Raw genomic sequence first — 18884 nt, forward strand, 5'->3', positions numbered from 1 at the left:
TCTAAACTGCTATTTTTTTTTCTTTTAGTAAATTATTAAGTATTTTTTTAGTTTAATTTATTTAAATAAAATTCTGATGATTTTATGATAATAATAATAATTTTTCATTCTCTAATATCACACAAAACGATAAGAAAATAAAAATAGTCAGTCTAGTGATATGTTAATTCTTATGAAAATATATATTTTGAAGGAAAAAAAATAGTTGCGAATAAGTTCAATAATATTTTAATAATAATACGATAGATAATTCATAAGTTAAATACAAAAAACAATAATGATAACTTACATAAAATTAAATTAACAAAAATATTTTATGGTTTATTAATAAAACAATCTATTAACAGCTTTTTTCTAAAAAGTACTTAAATATTTTTTTAATAATTAACTATTTTTTAAATTTCAAAATAGACTTATTTAAATTTTGCTTGATTCTCAAAATATTTTGTTAAACAGCTACAGATTAATCTTAGTTCTATTCAATCTCCACTCAGTCCACTAAAAGAAAATGATCTTTGCAATATTAAAAATTTTAAAGAAGGTGGGTGATATGCTTAATTGATTAAATTTAGATTATTTATAAGTCTGTAAATTTTACAAATAACATCTCTATAGTTTATAAAGCGATGCTTTTGAAAAAAATATAAGCAAAAAATATATTTTTTGTTCATGAATAAGCATTCAATAGTTTTTAAATATTAGTATATTTCTTATTATCTTATCCTCAGAAAATAATAATAATAATATAATAACAATAATAACTAAGATTAATTAGTAAAGTTGATTGAAATCAGCCAAGTAATATTCAGTAACAACTAGGAAAATAAACTAGCAAAGGACATTAAATAATTTAAAAGATATTATATAAATACTTGATATAGGATTTAAAATAAGCTAATATTTAATAGAAATACTAAATACAAGGAAATATCATCAATTAAAATACAAATTGAATTTAAAATGGATCATTTATAGAGTTCTTTTGATTAAACTGAATAGTCTATCTATAAAAACATTTATCAGTAAGAGTAGAATAGGAAAACAAATGTAAAAATGCTCACAACTTTTGAAACTGAATGTCCAAGTATTAAAAATCACTCTGCTATTTATTACAAAGAAAGAATATACATTTTTGGAGGTTATAATGGATAGAAAAATTTAAATAAATTGCATATCTTAAATCTTCGCACAAATGTTTGGGAATAACCAAGATTTGCAAATGACTCTAATGAATTGCCATAAGGAAGAAATGGGCACACATCAGTAGTAGTTAACAATAAAATGTATGTCATAGGTGGTTGGATAGGACAGGTATTTGATTAGTTTGATATTTGAGTTTTTTTAAATATAAAAACTATTTCTACTTTTAAAAAATTTGAATATTTATTTTAGAATATTTTTACTGTAAATATCAACCATCAACTAATTTATGGCTTATAAAAAGGGATAACATGCAAGTAATCAGCTTTATATTCTAGATTTAGATCTTTTAAAATGGACAAAAATGGAAACTTCAGGATAAGAGCCAGGTAAATTAAATATTTTTGGCTTACTTTAAATAAAAATCGTAAGTTTTTTAACATATAAAGAATAAATAAATAAATAAATACACAAATGATTAAATAGAAAAAAGTTCTTTAAATAACTGAAATACTTTAATACAAATTGGTTTTTAAGTTAATAAAAACTAAAAGCCCATCTGAAATATAATTATTAACAAAACAATATTTATCTTTAAAATCTAATTTGAATTAATCAAAAGAGAATTAATTATTTGTTTTATATTAATTTTTTAAATATTATTTTTATAGAATATGCAAAAATAAATAATTCTTAGCTGAGTTTAAATAAATATTTTATTAAAATAAGGTCCTTGCAATATGCACACTGCAGAGCACTGGGAAAATAAAATCTTTGTCTATAGAGGAGGCGATGGAAAATAGTATTTTAGTGATTTGCATTCGTTAGATATTATTACTTTTAAGTGGGAAAAAGTTGAAGCTAAAGGTAATGCTCCTCCTCCTCGAGCTAATCATGCATCATGTTTGATAGGGGATTTTATTTACATTTTTGGAGGGTGGGATGGATAAAAAAGATTAAATGATCTTTACAAAATGAATTTAAGAAAGCTTGAGTGGACTTAGATTGAAAGGAGTGAATGGATATAGGCTCCACCAGCAAGAGCAGGTATGAAAATGATAAGTGTTGAAGAAATTATTTATATGTTTGGTGGTAGTGGACCTAGTTCAACATGTTTTAATGATTTATGGCTTTTTGATCCTAAGTGCAATCAATGGCAACAGTGTAGAGTTACTCTTAATGAAAGTGATGATTCCCATAACTCATTTGAAGGAAATGACTAATCTGGAGACAGCATAAATAACAAATAGTTTTTATAAAATATTTAGAAAAGCAACTAAAATGGTTTAATGTCTTCAAATTTGAATGTCAACAATTTAGAATTAATAAAAAATAAAAACAATTTAATGAATAACAACGGTAATGGATAAACTATTGAGAGTTATTTAAATCCTAGGAGTGGACATTCGATGACTCTTTATAAAAATTTGCTCTACATTATTGGTGGCAGTTGGGGTCCCAATTATTACAAAAATTATATAGCTTTAGATATTGATCCAAAGCCAGAACTCACAATTAAGTATGATGATTAAAATACAAGCAGTGGATGTGGTTTCTTTTAAAATCTTAAACAATTCTACAATAATCCACAATTTTCAGATGTCTAATTTTCATTCCAAGGTATATTTTAAAGTTTTATTAATTTTTATAAAAGTTAGAATGATTTATCTATTCATTTTTAATAGGAGAAATATTATATGCTCATAAAGTAATATTGAGCTTGATGGGTGAGAGTTTCAATACTATGTTTACTCTAGGGATGAAAGAAACCCATAAAAATGTGATCGAAATAAAAAATATAGAAATGCAAATATTTAAAATAATAGTGAAGTCTTTATATTATAATAATTTAGAGCTTGAAGAACAGCAAAACGGAGACTTATCCTTGCTCTTTGAAGTATTGAGGGTTTGTGATTAATTTTTAATAGAAAAAATGATAATAATAGTTTAACAAAAGATAAAGGAGCTTATAACTAATGAAAATATTGAAGAAGTACTACAGATGTCTCTATAATATAACGCTTCCTACCTAATAAAATATTGTCTCTGGTTGCAAAGAAGAAATAAATATTAAGAGAGTCTGTAACAAATTGATAACCAAACTATATGAGTTGATAATAACAAAAAATAATCATAAACACTTTTACTTTACTAAAACATATTAAGCAAATAAATAAATAAGTCATCTTCAAATTAACAAATTCTCTTTCAAAATTATAAAATACTTTAAAAAAACAATTAAATTAGTTTTAAAAAATAATAATAAATTTTACTAACTGCTACTTAATATAAATACAAAATCAAATGAAGCGTTTATACTAATCATTTAAATAAGTATCTCTAAATAAAATCAAAGAAAATAATAACCTACCTACTCAAATAATTTTAATCAATTCTTGCATACATTTTTGATTTATGTCTTGTTGAATGTTAATAAATATTAATAAAAGCTTGAGAATTTATAAAATTAACATTAGTATTTTTTTGCTTTAAATATTTATTTTTTATTGTTTAATTTATTTATTTAGCTTATAAATGTAGTTGTACTTAAATGACTTAATATATTAGTTTTAAATAAATCAAACTACTCTCAAATAATAGATCAATCAGGTTTTGATACCTTTGTAAAATTTTCTTTTATTGATGTTAATTTATTTAACAATTTTAAAAATATTTTTAATTGATTAAAAAAAATTATAAAAAAAAATATTAATTACAAAAAAAAATATATATTTTGCAAAGTTTTTACATTCCATATTTGTTATAAATAAATAAATACAATATTTTTAATTGATTTTAGCATAAATAATTGATTTATTTGTTTATTTCTTTCTATTAGAAGTTAAAACAATTTAAAAATACTTTTAAATTTATGAGAATTATTTCAAAATAAATTGAAATTATTATTTGTTTGTTTGATAATTATAAAGCAGGTAATTCATTCATTTATTTATTAGGATTGGATATCTCTTTTATATTTCTTTTGATTATATTATTTTAATTATCATTTAAAATTTGATATTTATTATTAAAATAAAATAATATTTTTTCTTTGAAAATAAATCTCAGATTTTGGTTTGATGGCTCTTTTACTTAAAGAATTATGAGAAAAAACACATGTTTACTATTTTTAGATATGGATGCTATTAAAAATGATATTTTATAGAAAAAATATTTTTTTTGCAAACAAAATCTAACAGAAAATAAAATTTTTAGAGTAGAAGATGATTTTAGTTTATCTATTTTATTGGAAGAAAGAAAATTCCATATCTTTCTTTTTAAATAAGTGTTATTAATTAATTTATTACGAATATATTCTTTAAAAAAAGATTCAAGACAAGTAATTAATTAGTTAATTATTTAATTTATTGCTTTACTTCTATTCACTTCAAATATAGCAAATTTTCATAATTTTTACTTTTAAGCCAATTTGAAATAAATGGGAAACACATAAAAAACATTTATAGTTTTTGTTCCTTAACAAAGCTCATATGTCGTAGAATTTTTAGGAAAGTACAGCAAAGTTTTGATGCCTGGTTTTAATTTTTTGATTCCATTTTTAGAAAAAGTTGCTTATCAGCATACATTAAAAGAACAATCGTTTTAAATTAGTGCTTAAAATGCTGTTACAAGAGATAATGTTATAATTAATGTTGACGGAGTTTTATATTTGAAGGTATTTATTTATTTTTAATCGACTATTAGAACAATTATTTAATAGTTTTTACTTTTTTTTTAAATTTTGGATTGAAATGATTTTTATTTTAAAGCAAACATTTTAATATATAATTAACTATTCAAATTACATTTTTTTAGGTTCAAGATCCAGTCAAATGCTCTTATGGAGCTAGAGATCCTCTTGGATATGCCAATATTTTAGCTTAAAGTACTACAAGAAGTGAGATCGGTAATTTGACTTTAGATCAAACATTTGAAGAGCGTGGATAAATTAACTAGAGAATTCTTGAATAAATACAATCTGCTATTGAAGTTTGGGGAGTTAATTGCTTGCGTTATGAAATCAAGGATATTAAAATTTCAGAATCAATCAAGAAAGTTATGAATTTAGAAGCTGAATCTGAAAGAAAAAAGCGTGCAGAGATTTTAATTTCTGAAGGTCAAAAAACTTCTGATATTAATATGGCTGAAGCAGATAGAAGATCTAAAATTCTACGTGCCTAAGGTAAGAGCTAGGAGATATTATTGAAAGCAGAAGCTATAGTCTAAAGAATAAATCAATTAAACGAAGCTATTTCTAATGAATAAGGTTAAAAGGCTGCCCAATTTAATTTGGCATAGTAATATATTGACACAATAAAAAGTATGGGAGGATAAGATAAAAACATTGTTATCAATTATAATATTTCTAATCCTGAAGAAGTTGTAAAAAAATCCTTAGAATTATTAGGTAAAGAAGACACTGAAAACAGTAAATCTAATTGAATAAAATTTATTTTTATTGCGTTATTTGATTGTAGTTTTCTTTGTTGTCGATGTAAACTTTAATCATTAATAAAAATACATATTCTATTATAAAAAAATAATCCTTTATTAATAAAATAAAACAATTAGCATTATCATAAATTAGTTAAACAAACATATTTTTTCATAAAATCATAAATATCTTAGAATTCATAATTAATTTAAAATTTGAATCAATCATTATAATAAAACCGAATAGCATTATTTTTAGCTCAGTAATGTTATCCAATATATTTTGCAAATCTAGAAAAGTTGCTTTTTGTATTTTTTTAATTTTACTTGATGTTGAACTCAAATAAAGCTCCTAATAGAACCATTTATTAGAAAGATTTTTATGATTATGATTAAATAAATTATAAATGTTAAAATAAATAAATAAAAAAACCAATTAAGTTTCTCATAATTCAATGTATTTTAAAAACTTTAAAAATTATTAAAATTTATTTTATATTTAATTATCTGTGTTATTTATAAAATAAAACGAATACCTAAATTTGTTTTTAATTTTAAAATTTTAAAGCTCATCAATTTATTTATTAAAAAAAAATAATTATGATTGAACAAATTTTTACTTTTTTTATTAAAGCTGAAAATAATTTAAACAAAATATTAGTAATATTTTTTTATCTAAAAATAAAATAATTCTATAAAAAAATTTAAAAAAATAGGAAAAAAGAGAGTGAACTAATGATAGATTTATTTTACTTTAGCAGTTCTTTGATATCATAAAAATTATATTCTTATTGTACTTAAATTTTCATAAACATCTCCATTGTTTTTTTAAAGAAAGAACAAATATATTAATAAACATAGAATCCATATATTAATAATTAATAGATTTTTTTATTTATTTTGTATCTATCTTTAAAAAATTATACAGAAATATTGACAGATTAATTTTAATAAAATTGAATTAAGATATCATAAGTTTTATTACCTATTATCATTCGACTATTTCATTCAAAAAATTTTATTATTAATAACTTAAATTTTTAAAACTTTAGGATATTTTTTATTTTAAATATTTAATATAAAAGTACTATTTTTTAACATTTCATTTTGGCCTTATTTTTATGATAGTTCTTTACTGTAAAGAGGTAAATATATTATTATTTTAAATATTATTGATAAATTTTTAATAATTTTTTATATATTTTATAAATTATTTTTAATTTAACTCATAATTTAATCAAAATAAACAATTTTGATAGAGAAAAATACTTTCTTGTTAATTTTTATAAAAATATTTTCTTAAATATTTCTTTTTAAAAGGTATTAAATAAATTAAATCAATAAATAAACAAAAGATTTACTTGATTGACTAAAAAAAGAATATAATTAATTCTTAAAACATGAATTATGTATATTTATACAATTTGAGTTAATAAGTAGGGATAATAGCAGATTAATTTTTTATCCATAAAAAAATTTATTAAATTAATCAAAATTAACAATTTTTTAAGAATTTTGAACTAATAAAAAATGATTTGTCACAATTTTTTGTTTATTTAGATAATCATTAACTAAAAGATTGATTTTATACTAAACAATTCAAATTTTTATTGTGATGTCTTTATTCAATTTAATATTTCTTAAAATAATTTTCTAATATATTTTTAAATATTTTAGCTATCAATCTTATTTTAATTTTATCTATGTATCGATATAATGATGAAAAAAAACTTATTTTATGGTAAGAAACATTATACTGAAATTTCTCTTGCTATTCTAGTCCTAATTCTCCTCTAAAAATGAAAAAGTTTTACTTAATTCTAATGTGAAAATTACAAGCTCTTTTTAAAATTTAAACTCTTTCATTTTATTAGTTTTTTATTCTAATTTTATGGTAAAATTTGTATTTATTTTGTAAACCAAAGAAGTAAAGAAATTATATCTATAAATAGAAGTAATGTATTTATATTTAACATGTAATAAATAAAATGAATTTTTGTTTTTTTAAAATGAAACATACAATATTTTTTATTATTATCTTATCTTTATAAATACTAGTATTTTAGAGCATAAAAATATCACCAGTGATTGCTTGCTTTATTAAATTCAATATATTTAAAAACTTTAAATTTAATTATAGACTGAATTTATCTATCCCTTTGGAATATATCTAGCTTCTTTTCTAAAATTGTTCAGTTTCTTCTCTCAATTAAAAAAAGCTAAAATTTTCAATCACGTTTAAAAACTCTCAAATTGAAAAATAAGGTTTACCAAAAAATAATTTTTGACTTTCGTATTTTTTTTTTAAGTTTATTTGTGAGAAGATTTTTACAAGAAACAATAAATTCATTAGTTATTTTTTTTAAAGCGCTCATACATATTATGTAAAAAATAATTAGATTAATTTACCTTAAAAATATAACTATGTTAGTAATGTTTTGCCAAAAAAAAGAAATGTAGATAGAATAATAAACTACACTAAAAATATTAATTTTAATAATTAAATTTTGATTAGCACAAAAAATAGAAAAATTTAAAATTAGTTTAAATAAATAGAAAAAGTACTTGATTATATTGAATATTGAATAAACAATTAGCACGTTCTATTAGTATTAGTAATCATTCATTATTAATCATTATCAATTATTTTTAATTCTTAATTAATATTCATTCATTTAATCATTGATTGCTCATTATTTTGTAATTAATTAAATGTAAAAAAATTAATAAAAATCAGCTTTTATTCATATTTTTCTAATTATTAAATACTTAAGAATCGACTAATATTGGACACAAGATAGATAAATAATAATAAAAAATAAAGAAGTGAAAGAGCTTATTCTTCTATATACGTGAAAACCATTAAAACAGGATATAGCTGAAAATGGGATTTTTTAATAAATTATTTAGCTGCCTTTCAGCTGGGAAATAAAAGGAAGTAAAAAATTAGCGATTTCTTTCAATAAATTTGTTTGCCAAAAATATTTTTCAAAGAGATAGATTCATATTAATTAATAAATAAATAAATAAATATTTATTAGGGGCATAAAGGAATGAAACATTAGCATAGTCAGGCTGAGCAAAATAGAATGCAAATGCTGCAAAATCAATAAAATTTACAAATTCCTCCATTAGAAAATATCTAAGGGAGTAATGAGGAAAGAAAAAATGAAATTATCCTCAAAGGACTTAGCAAATAAACACAGTATTTATTTAATTTTTTAATTAGTTGTTATTTTATCATCAAACAAGTGAATAAAGAATCTATAATTTGTTATTATCTTTAATTCTTCTCTTTTGATTATTGATTTCTTCTAAGCGAATATATATAATACAATACATATGCGCTTTTTGATTTTTTAGTGGTAATATTAATAATAACATTTAATCAATACTTCACTTGCTTGTTTAATAAAACGCGAAAATAGCAAAATTTATGGGTATCTATCTACATAAATTATGTAAATGCCCAGTGTATTTAGGAATTTTATGCAATTAAAACTGAACTTCGGTCAAAACATATTTTTTTTTATTATTATTTAAACAGAGAGGTTCACATAAAGTCAAATGAACTTAACAATACTAATTCTGGCGAGAGTGAAAAAGCTAAAAAATCATCAAATTCATAGCTATAGTCTCATTCAAAGTATAGAATATTTACTTGTCATTGAAATTTGAAAATGAATGATAATAAAGCATTAATAAAAGATAAAAATATAATTTTAGCAGCTCTTTAAATTTTAAAGGATTACTAAACATTTTAATTATTATACATTAAGTAAAGGAAATAACACTTTTATATTGTAAATTAAGAATATAGGATAATTATATTGACAATTCGGTCAACGCTGCTGATGGCGATGATAAAAACAATCGAAATGGAAATTTAAATCAAAGTAATTATTCTAAAAAGAATCCAAGCTTTAGTCAATAGAATAGCTCATAAGTTAAAAAAAAGAATGGGCAAAGTAGTAATTAAGGCTAAGTTAGTATGAACTTAGAAGCGCAAAACATATCAAAAGTGTCTTAAAAAGAAGAAAACTAAGAAACCAATTTTAACAATAATCCTGGTAGTAAAAATAATACTGAATCTATTTCAACTTCATAATCTCAAATAAGAAATAAAAATTACAAATAATCAAATCATATAGATAACACTTCTCTTGATTCCACAAAAGTCTCTCTAAATGGTGTAATCATATTAAAACAATATATTTTTTTAATTATTTAAAAAATACCTATCATATATTTTTATCACTCAGTAAATCAATCCTACGACAACCTTAAATAGAAACTCCACTAAAAAAAAACAATCTAGTTTTAAATTTTAATTCTAGAATTATAAAAAGCTTTATTTTACAATTATTTGTTTAGAATTCGATAAAAAAGAATTTGAAAATTTCAAATGAAAAATTTTTAAATTAATGTATTTAATAATAATATAAAATTCTTTTTAATTCAATGTAATCAATATTTGAACTATATTCTTTCAAAGAAGATATTTTAAAAAAAATATTTTTTATATAAAAAAGAGCACTGTGACAAATAAAGATGATATTTCAAATTCCTAAGAAGAATACGCTATGATTGATAATAAAATAAAATGGATTAAATCTTTAGACATAAAAAAAAGGTAATTTCAAGGAAGCTATTTCTTTTAAAAATAACTGAACAATATTTCGAAATTATTTTATTAGACTGCTTAAATAAGCTTAAATAAAAAAAATGGAAGAATATTAATAGACATTAAAGTTATCTTTCAAATATCTTTAAACTAATAAATTGATATTATGAATTAAATTAAAATATTAATTAAAAACGTGATTTTATGAATCTAAATTTAATAACTTATTTTAATTTTAATTAATGGTTTATTTTTATAAAAATAGAGCCGAAGAGGAAGAAAAAATAATATCATATTTCATATAAAATACCACTTGTTTATCATAAAATGTTCTTAGCTTTTAGTGGGCAAACGAATTTTCAGAAAATATTAAGAAAAAAATAATCTTAGGAAATCCAATAAATAATTAAATGTTGGTAGATGCAAATGGAAATCTTAAAGAAGGACTTTAATTAAATTAAGATTATATGCTTGTAAGTGATTAAGTATGGTATTTTCTTTATTAATTGTACGGCGGAGGTCCTCATATAATACATGATAATGATCCTTCTAAGTTGAAAAAGCTGTTATTTAGACCTTATAGATTAGAAAATAATTCAAATTATTGCTACATGAATGCATGTAAAAATTATTGCTTTTAAATCTACAATATCTTTAAAAAAATTATAAATAAAAGGTTTGTAAAGCATTTTATCAATTGGAGAGTTAAATACTTACTTTTTTGACAAGATGTACTTAGAATATAAAGACCAAATCACAAAAAAGGTAAAGCAAAATATCTCATTTTAAGTATTTTCAATTATTTACTCAAATCATTTTAATTAAAAGCCACATAAATTTACAATTGCATACTCTGATCTTTTGACGAGATTTTAAAAATCAAATTCCAATCAAATAATTAGCCCTAGTTTATTTAAAAAATACTCGTAATAGAATTTTGATCCTAATGAGCAGCATGATGCTTAAGAATATTTAAGATTTGTTTTGGGTGAGATATAAGACGAGTTAAATTTCCCTTTACCAAATAAAAGACCAGCAGAATTCAAAGATTCATAATAAGCATCTAAATTTTACTTTAAATATCATACAAGTATCGTAGATAGACTCTTTTGTGGGCAGCTTATATCTAAAGTTTAGTGTTAAAAGTGTAAATATATTTCTAGTACATTTGATCCATTCTTAGATTTGAGTCTTCCTATAGAGTCTAAGAGCCTAAAAGACTTAAATAGTTGCATGGATCTTTTCTTTAAGCCTGAAGAAATTGATGGCGAATATAAATGTGAGAAGTGCACAAAAACATCTAGAGCAATTAAATCTTGTCAACTAGGAAACATACCTAAATATTTAGTCATTCATTTGAAAAGATTTAAAATGTTCCCTTATAAAACAAAAATTAAATAATAAATAAGCTATCCCTCAACTCTAGATATTTCCAAGTAAAATTTCAAAAAATAAATAAAATTTCTTTTATTAATTAATCATTTTTTAAATTAGATATTATGCAAATAGTGGAAATGAAAGCACCAAATATTCATTGAATGGTGTCATCATTCATTAAGGAAGCGCAGATATAGGCCATTACGTATCTTTTAATAAGAGAAATGATAATAAGGTAAAAAGAAAATTTATTAATGTCAAATAAAAAATATTTTTCTTTAATATTTAATAGTGGTTTTATTGCGATGACGAAAGCATTTAAGAATGCAGTAATAAAGACGCTTTAGATTAAGAAGCTTACTTGCTTTTTTATGAAAAAATTTGAATTGATAAATATTTATGAAAGGAAGTAAAACCTAAACTTAAAATATAAAGAAATAAATAACATGATTTTTGTTTTGTCAGCTAAGTGACTTGAAAAGCTAACTAATTAATCCTCAAGCATTTCGAGTTTTTCCATAATATTTTAGCTATCAAAAATAAAATTTATTGAAAAAAAAAAACATAAAAAAATATAAAAATCTAATAAATAAATAAATAAATTAAATTAAAAAGGAAGTAACTCTCTACTACTAAATATATAAAAACTTATTACTTACGTAGTAAGTTCATGATTATAACAGAAAATCAGATATCTTTCATATATATTTCAGCCCTTTCTTACATTAAAATATATTCATTTTCCAAAAATCTAATAAAAAGAGTAAAATTTATCAAACTACACCTCAAGAAAAACACCACTCACCCTTCCTTAAAATAAATATATAGATTGATTGATTGATTGATTTGGGTGTATTAGAAATACTAAAATATAAAAGATAAATAACATTTTAATCAAGTCTCTCTCATTCTCTTAATTGATCAGTAACTACTTACGTTCGTATTCTAATATTTTTAATGACATTATTCTACTTAATCAAATAAATCATCTATCTTATAATATAAAAGACAATAATATTAGAATAAGTTTTTTCAATTATTTTAATTACTATTTAAAGTATATTTTGTTGTTTTGTTTATCTTGTTAGGTTTATAAAATTATTCTTTGTTTCTTTAAAAGCCTTTTAAAGATAATTAAATTTCTTCTTAAATAATAAAATATAAGAAACTAAGGATATTTAAAATAATTATTTAGCTATTTGAAACTAGCTAATACAACATTTTTATATATCAAAATATATTTTTTAATTTAATAAATTGCTAATAAGCATAATCAAATACCTTTTCTATTTTTATTTGATTCATATTTTAATTCAAAAAGCCTTAAAAATAAAAAAAATGTTATGAAAAATAATTTATTAAATTGTTTAAAAGTAAATTAAAAAATTAAACAATAAAATAATTTATTTATCCTGCTTATAGAAAAAATAAAAATTGAATTTTTTTCAGATTTTATCCAGTTTTAGAAAATAAATTATCATCAAAAAACTATTTTTTTAATTGTTTTGATAAATTATTTTTGTATGAAATTACTAATAAAATTTCCATTTTTCAAAACTGGTTTTGAATAATAAATGTTTAATTTAGAAAAATTTTTGAAAAAAAACTTAAATGGCTGGTAATTAATTTGCTAGCTCTACCTAAATTAATGTTTTTGATTTTTTAATTATTGATATCACTATGGAAAAATCAAATATCCAATAAATTTTCTAGATGTTAAATTGTATACAATAATCCTTCAAAAATAAAATAATTTTAAAGTAACAATTTAACAAATTTTGATTTTAGAATTTCTAGAAAATGTAAAAATAAATTTCGTTAATAAAAAATTTCTTCTACTAAGTAAAAAAATTTGGTAGATGTGCTTATTCAAAGAATTATAAAAGGCTAAATGTGAATAGATATTTTAGAATGTATTGGAAAAATCTAATATTAGATATAAAATAAAATACAATTTAATAATTCTGTACATGAATTAATGCATAAATTATTAATTAATAGCTAATCAAAATACAGAATTAATAAGTACATTAAATATTAAAAAAAATTAAATCAATTAATTATATAGTCCAAAGCCATAGACAAGCAATAATTATTTCAAATAGCAAATATGTTTAGCAATTTTCGTGTTGGATTTTGGAGACAAACTATGATCCATACTTCCAAAAATAATAAGATTAATATAAGATGCACTTTAAGTAGGTTAGCTTAATTAAATTTTAATTAAGTTAGATTCCATTTTAGTGCTTAGCCTTAAACATTAGAAAAGATTAATAACTATGAAAGCATCTTTACAGCTATAAATTCCTCTGAAAGCATTAATGATGTCTTGAAGATTTACAGAGAAAATGAGGATATTTATAAATCTGAACATTTATCTTCTACTGCTCGCTCTTTCGCAAGGATATTTAAATAGAATATGTCAAAAACCGATTTTGAGGCTCTCAAAGATCCTCTATATTAATAGTTAACTGGAAAAATAGCAAACAATTTATAGAGTTTTAATGAAGTTGGTAATTAATCATTTATTTATTATAAACAATCTATTTTTTAAATCTCAAATGATTTCTCTAGCTTATTTAAAATGCATGTAAATAAAATATAAAATATTTTAATAGAAAAATTAAATCAAAAATAAACATTTTTGGTTTTTTTAAATTGATATGATTGGTTGTAATTATTTAATATTATTTTTATTTAAAAGAGCTACTTGATTTAATATTTTGGATGAGAAAATCCAAACACTTAAAGTTTCCATTATACAATATGGAAACTAAGATAGCTGATTGTATAGATAGAGTAGTAGAGTATGTTAAAAAGGATTCGTATAACATAAAATAATTAGCAACTGTTCACTTTGATGTTTCTCATATTGGTAGAAATTGTGAAGAAATTTGCTAGCAGTTAATTTAAGAAATAAAAAAAGATTCTTCTAAATTGACTCCTTTCATAGTCATGAATCTTATGTAAAGTATATCATTGAAACAAGGATTTAATTCTGGAAGAGAACTTATTTTAATTGATTTGCTTACTAAGTTCTTGCCAAACATTTACGAATAACTTGACCTTCAATAGAAAAGTCTGATATTTAAATGCATAGCTTATATCGAGCCTTAAATTACCCCTCCTAAATACAAGGTAATTTCATTTTATATCTGATGCTTTATTTAAACTTTGTTTATTAATTTTTTAAATTAATTATTTTATTGTTATTCTAATTTCATTTATAAAAAAAGATTCCTCAAGTGTTATATGATTTAAGAGTTGACTTAAAAGAAAAGTTGGATTCTTTAAATGAATCAAATGTTTTAAATATTTTGCAAGGATATTAGTATCTGATTTATTCTTCCTTCCCTTAGGATTTGTTAGAAGAAATCAAGGATATGATTATAGTAACTGTAAAGCACCATCCAAATAATATGAAATCAGTTTATTTATTAGATTATATAGAGCTTATAACTTAATTCAATAAAAAAAAGAAAACCGATGTAGCTAAAATGAATATTTTAATAAAGGAATTGACAAAAAGAATTTCTGAAAAAGATGAACAATTATTGAATTATAGGATTGATAAAATTATTAATTATTGTGATAAATACATAAGAGCCAATAGTTCTATTATTGTAGAGCTTTGCAAATAGTATGAAAGCTAAATTAAAAACCATTTTAATATATCATTAATTGAATTAGCTTCAAAGAAAGTTCCTTTAGAGGTAATTATTTTGTTATCAAATTTATAATTTTAAAAATAATTTTTATTATAGAGTTTCGATAGCCTTTTAGAGTCCTTCTTTGGCAATAAAAATTCTTAAGAAAAATTAGAAATAGTTAGTAAGCTTTCAAAGCCTATTTAAATACGTCTTTGCCTTTCTCTTTATCATCACAGAGATCGTCATTTTGACCTCTTTAACGAGCTTCAAAAATAATTTGAAGAATACATCGAAAAGGATCCTTTAGCTGTCATTGTTTCTTTAAAATCTTCAATTATTTTTAACCAATTCAAAAAAGATCTAATGACTAAATCTGTCTAAAATTATGTTAATACTCGCTAAAACGATTCAGATGGCTAAATCTGCAAAGCTATGATATGTTCTTCAGAATACAAAGAAGTTAGAAAAATTTGGACTAGTTAGTTTTTAAAGAATAAACAACTTGAATCTTAATTCGTTCATAAGGTGATTAAATTATCAAATATTAAAATATTTATCAAATATAAAGATTTTAAAATAAGTTATTAAAAAATAGCAAGCAAAATTTCACAAAAATTATTTTATTTATTTTGAGAAATATTTTATAATATAAATTTTATTTTATTTTTCAAATAGTTTTTAGAAATGTTCTTTGCCTAAGACTAATATGACAACTAAGAAAAACTGTTTTTATTTATTTATGTGCTTTAATGTTCTAAAATCTTCCCTGCTAAGATGCTTATTAATTGCATAAAGGATAATACAAGATTTGTGCAAGATATTGTTAAATTTGACTCAATTTTCCGTAAGCTAATTTTTGAAATTCTCAAGAACTTGAAGCAACAACCTGATTCTATTCGTTTGATTAACATCTATCAAATATTATTGAGATTGGAAAGTTTGGGTTATCGCTCGGAGTCTTTCTATAAATTTATGGCATAGGTTTTGGACATATGCTACAGTTCAAACAAAAAGAACGAGTTGAACTCCTATATTGGTTTTATTTATCAAATTAGATTACTTGATAGTAACAATTTAAAGGTTGAATATGCTAAAAGTTTGTTCGAAAACCAATATATTGTCGACATCAACCAAAAAGGAAAGCTTTTGAGTTTAATAGCAAAGCACGACACTCAATACTACAGCAATAACAGAGAATAATATGATATCTACTTTAAAAATCTACTTGCATCAATGAATTCAAACTAACCAGCCTAAGTAAGCTTTTTTTATTCATTTAAATTTATTTTAAATAAAATTTATGCAATTAAATAGATTTTAAATAGCATAGCTGCTATTTTAAGAATGCCCGCACACTACTTAAAATAAGATCATTATTTCATTGTAAAATCGTTGAAGGAAAACATAAGCAGTGCCAACGATTCAGTATACACTAATTTATTTACATCAATACCTTTTACAGGAGGTTTGTACACACCAATTATCTAAGAACTCATTGCATATTTCCCATAAATTTGCAAGCGTATGATATTCCCTGATATTAGAAGAATATTACAAAAGTAAATTATTCAATTATAGTTTATAAATATTTTTATTTCTAATTTTTTATTTATTTATTTATTTGTTATTAAAGAGTTGCAGAATTAAATATGAAAGACCAACAATTGTTAACATTGATCCTACAAGAAATAGGAGGAAATTTCTTCACTATGTCTTGTGAAGACAGAATTTTCTGTGTAATTTCTTTCTGTAATTTAAGAATAAGATAAGATGACTTCATAGATAAAACACTCAGATTAATTATTGATAATATGGCTTCTTACAGGAGCTATTATTTGATGTTAACTGAGTCTTTATACAGAATTGGTTTCCACAGCGATACCTTAAATGAATTTTTGAAAAAAGCTCTTAAGTTCTGGAGATTCAGCAGCTCAGAATATATATCTACCTTGATGCTTTTATCTATTTCTAAAGATAGATAAGGCGAACTTCTTAATGATATTTCAGTTAAGTTATCCAATCCAAGCAATTACCTTGATTCGATGGCTATAAATTTCAACAATTAATATTTTATTTTAAGCTCACTCTACTACTCAATGTACCATTAATCTCACCCAGAAATTTTGAAATTTATTTCTAAGTGCTACGGTGATTAAAAATTGGCAAGTCCTACAAAATTCATTTTTTACCATAACAAATATCCAACAGTAATCTATTACTTTATTTTTTTTTTTTTGTAAATTAAAATATTTTTTTCAAATATAGATATAAAAATACCTTTAAGCAATGGGAATAGATTATATTACTTTAGCTTAAATTGATAAATATGAAGTACCATTATTTATTCCAGCAACGTAATAATTTTAGTTATCCAAATAATATGAACTAATAAGCCTTAAAATTAAAAAAATAGAAAATAAATAGTCAAAGTGAATGCTTTAACAAACTTAAATTTTGATAGAAAAACTTTGGATGGTAAAAGTTAAACCGAATAGCTTATTTTAGAGGGTATACCAGATGTTGAAATTGTTGAAATTAGCATCCTTGAATTTTTGAGTTTAGGAAATGATTATCTATAAAAAATAAATTACCTAATTAAATAAGGTATAAAGAGCAATAATATTGGTGTTTATGATTTCTCCAAATTATGTAAAAAAAAATAATATTCTATTTAGATTTTAACAAAAATTAAATTTTAATTAAATTTAGAATCAAATACAAATGAAGAATAAGAAGAAATAAGCTAAAATGAATAAAGTGAAGTAGAAATTAATATTGCTATGGAGGAAGATATATTAAGCACAGCTGATTTAGAAGAATCAAAAAATTGAATAAAATAATATTTATTTATACCAATTAATTTTAATATTAAAAATAAATTAATAAAGTATATCAGAGTATTCATTCTGATTTATTTATTGTTTATTTATAACATAATTTATTTATCAATATTTACTAAGAATCAACATTTTTATTTTAATTAATCAATTCTATAAAGCAATCAATACTTATTTATTTTTTCAATGATTTATAAATTTCTTATTTAATTATTTTGCATTGTGATGTTTAAAAATTAAATATTTATTAGAATAATTTAAAAAATTTTTTTCATTTTTATTTTCAGAATAATTAGTATTTATTTTTATTGTTGTAAAGCTGGTATGATTAAATAAAAAAATAAATTTATTAATTTCAAAAACATTCATACAAATAATCGCAAATCGTTGATTAAAATTAATTATTGATTAATTTTTATTTGATAATATTTTGGAGGTAAATTCGAATTTTGAATTTTTCTAAAATAAACAAAGATTAGATATTTATCTTAAATTTACATAATATTAATTAAAAAAAAAAGATATTTTTCTTATTAACAAATAATCAAATTAAAATTGAGAGAAAGACACAAAGACAGATCACAGAAATGAGAGAAAAGAGTAGTACTTGTTGTTGTTGTAGTTGTTGTTGCTGCTGCTAGTATTGAGAGAGGCTCAGAAAATGATCAAGAATTAACAGAACTGAAAAAACCAAATCCTTTAAAGGATTATAAATGACAAGATCAATAATAACCAAAATAATAATTATGATGACTATAGTCTATGGATTGATTAATCAAAATTGAATTATCATTACTTAGACTTTAGTCTTAATGTTAGATA

At 21.5% G+C, this 18884-nt stretch overlaps 4 protein-coding genes across 4 annotated transcripts; all 4 read left to right on the forward strand. All coding sequences in view use genetic code 6, as the record gives it.

Moving 5' to 3' along the window:
- Positions 1-960: 960 nt before the first annotated feature.
- TTHERM_00311990 (kelch motif protein) lies at positions 961-3250 on the forward strand (the record flags this gene model as incomplete). The annotated part of the gene is made up of 4 exons (XM_001033382.3): positions 961-1311; positions 1445-1529; positions 1870-2760; positions 2826-3250. 4 exons carry the CDS (start codon positions 961-963, stop codon positions 3248-3250), a joined length of 1752 nt encoding a protein of 583 aa, XP_001033382.2.
- Positions 3251-4579: 1329 nt separating this feature from the next.
- On the forward strand, positions 4580-5583 carry TTHERM_00312000 (membrane protease stomatin prohibitin family protein; the record flags this gene model as incomplete). Its single annotated transcript, XM_001033383.3, has 2 exons — positions 4580-4816; positions 4957-5583. The coding sequence occupies 2 exons, from the start codon at positions 4580-4582 to the stop codon at positions 5581-5583; spliced, it is 864 nt and encodes a 287-aa protein (XP_001033383.1).
- Positions 5584-8458: 2875 nt separating this feature from the next.
- Positions 8459-11960, forward strand: TTHERM_00312010 (ubiquitin carboxyl-terminal hydrolase; the record flags this gene model as incomplete). Its single annotated transcript, XM_001033384.3, has 10 exons — positions 8459-8512; positions 8616-8779; positions 9122-9220; positions 9388-9766; positions 10107-10207; positions 10464-10819; positions 10875-10963; positions 11027-11634; positions 11693-11810; positions 11868-11960. The coding sequence occupies 10 exons, from the start codon at positions 8459-8461 to the stop codon at positions 11958-11960; spliced, it is 2061 nt and encodes a 686-aa protein (XP_001033384.2).
- Positions 11961-13685: 1725 nt separating this feature from the next.
- Positions 13686-18056, forward strand: TTHERM_00312020 (hypothetical protein; the record flags this gene model as incomplete). Its single annotated transcript, XM_001033385.2, has 10 exons — positions 13686-14088; positions 14280-14713; positions 14812-15288; positions 15340-15750; positions 15901-16482; positions 16540-16784; positions 16859-17432; positions 17491-17579; positions 17639-17874; positions 17935-18056. 10 exons carry the CDS (start codon positions 13686-13688, stop codon positions 18054-18056), a joined length of 3573 nt encoding a protein of 1190 aa, XP_001033385.2.
- Between the last annotated feature and the right edge of the window lie 828 nt (positions 18057-18884).

The sequence above is a fragment of the Tetrahymena thermophila genome (assembly GCF_000189635.1).
Source record: "Tetrahymena thermophila SB210 genomic scaffold scf_8254431, whole genome shotgun sequence".
NCBI classification, from domain to species: domain Eukaryota; phylum Ciliophora; class Oligohymenophorea; order Hymenostomatida; family Tetrahymenidae; genus Tetrahymena; species Tetrahymena thermophila.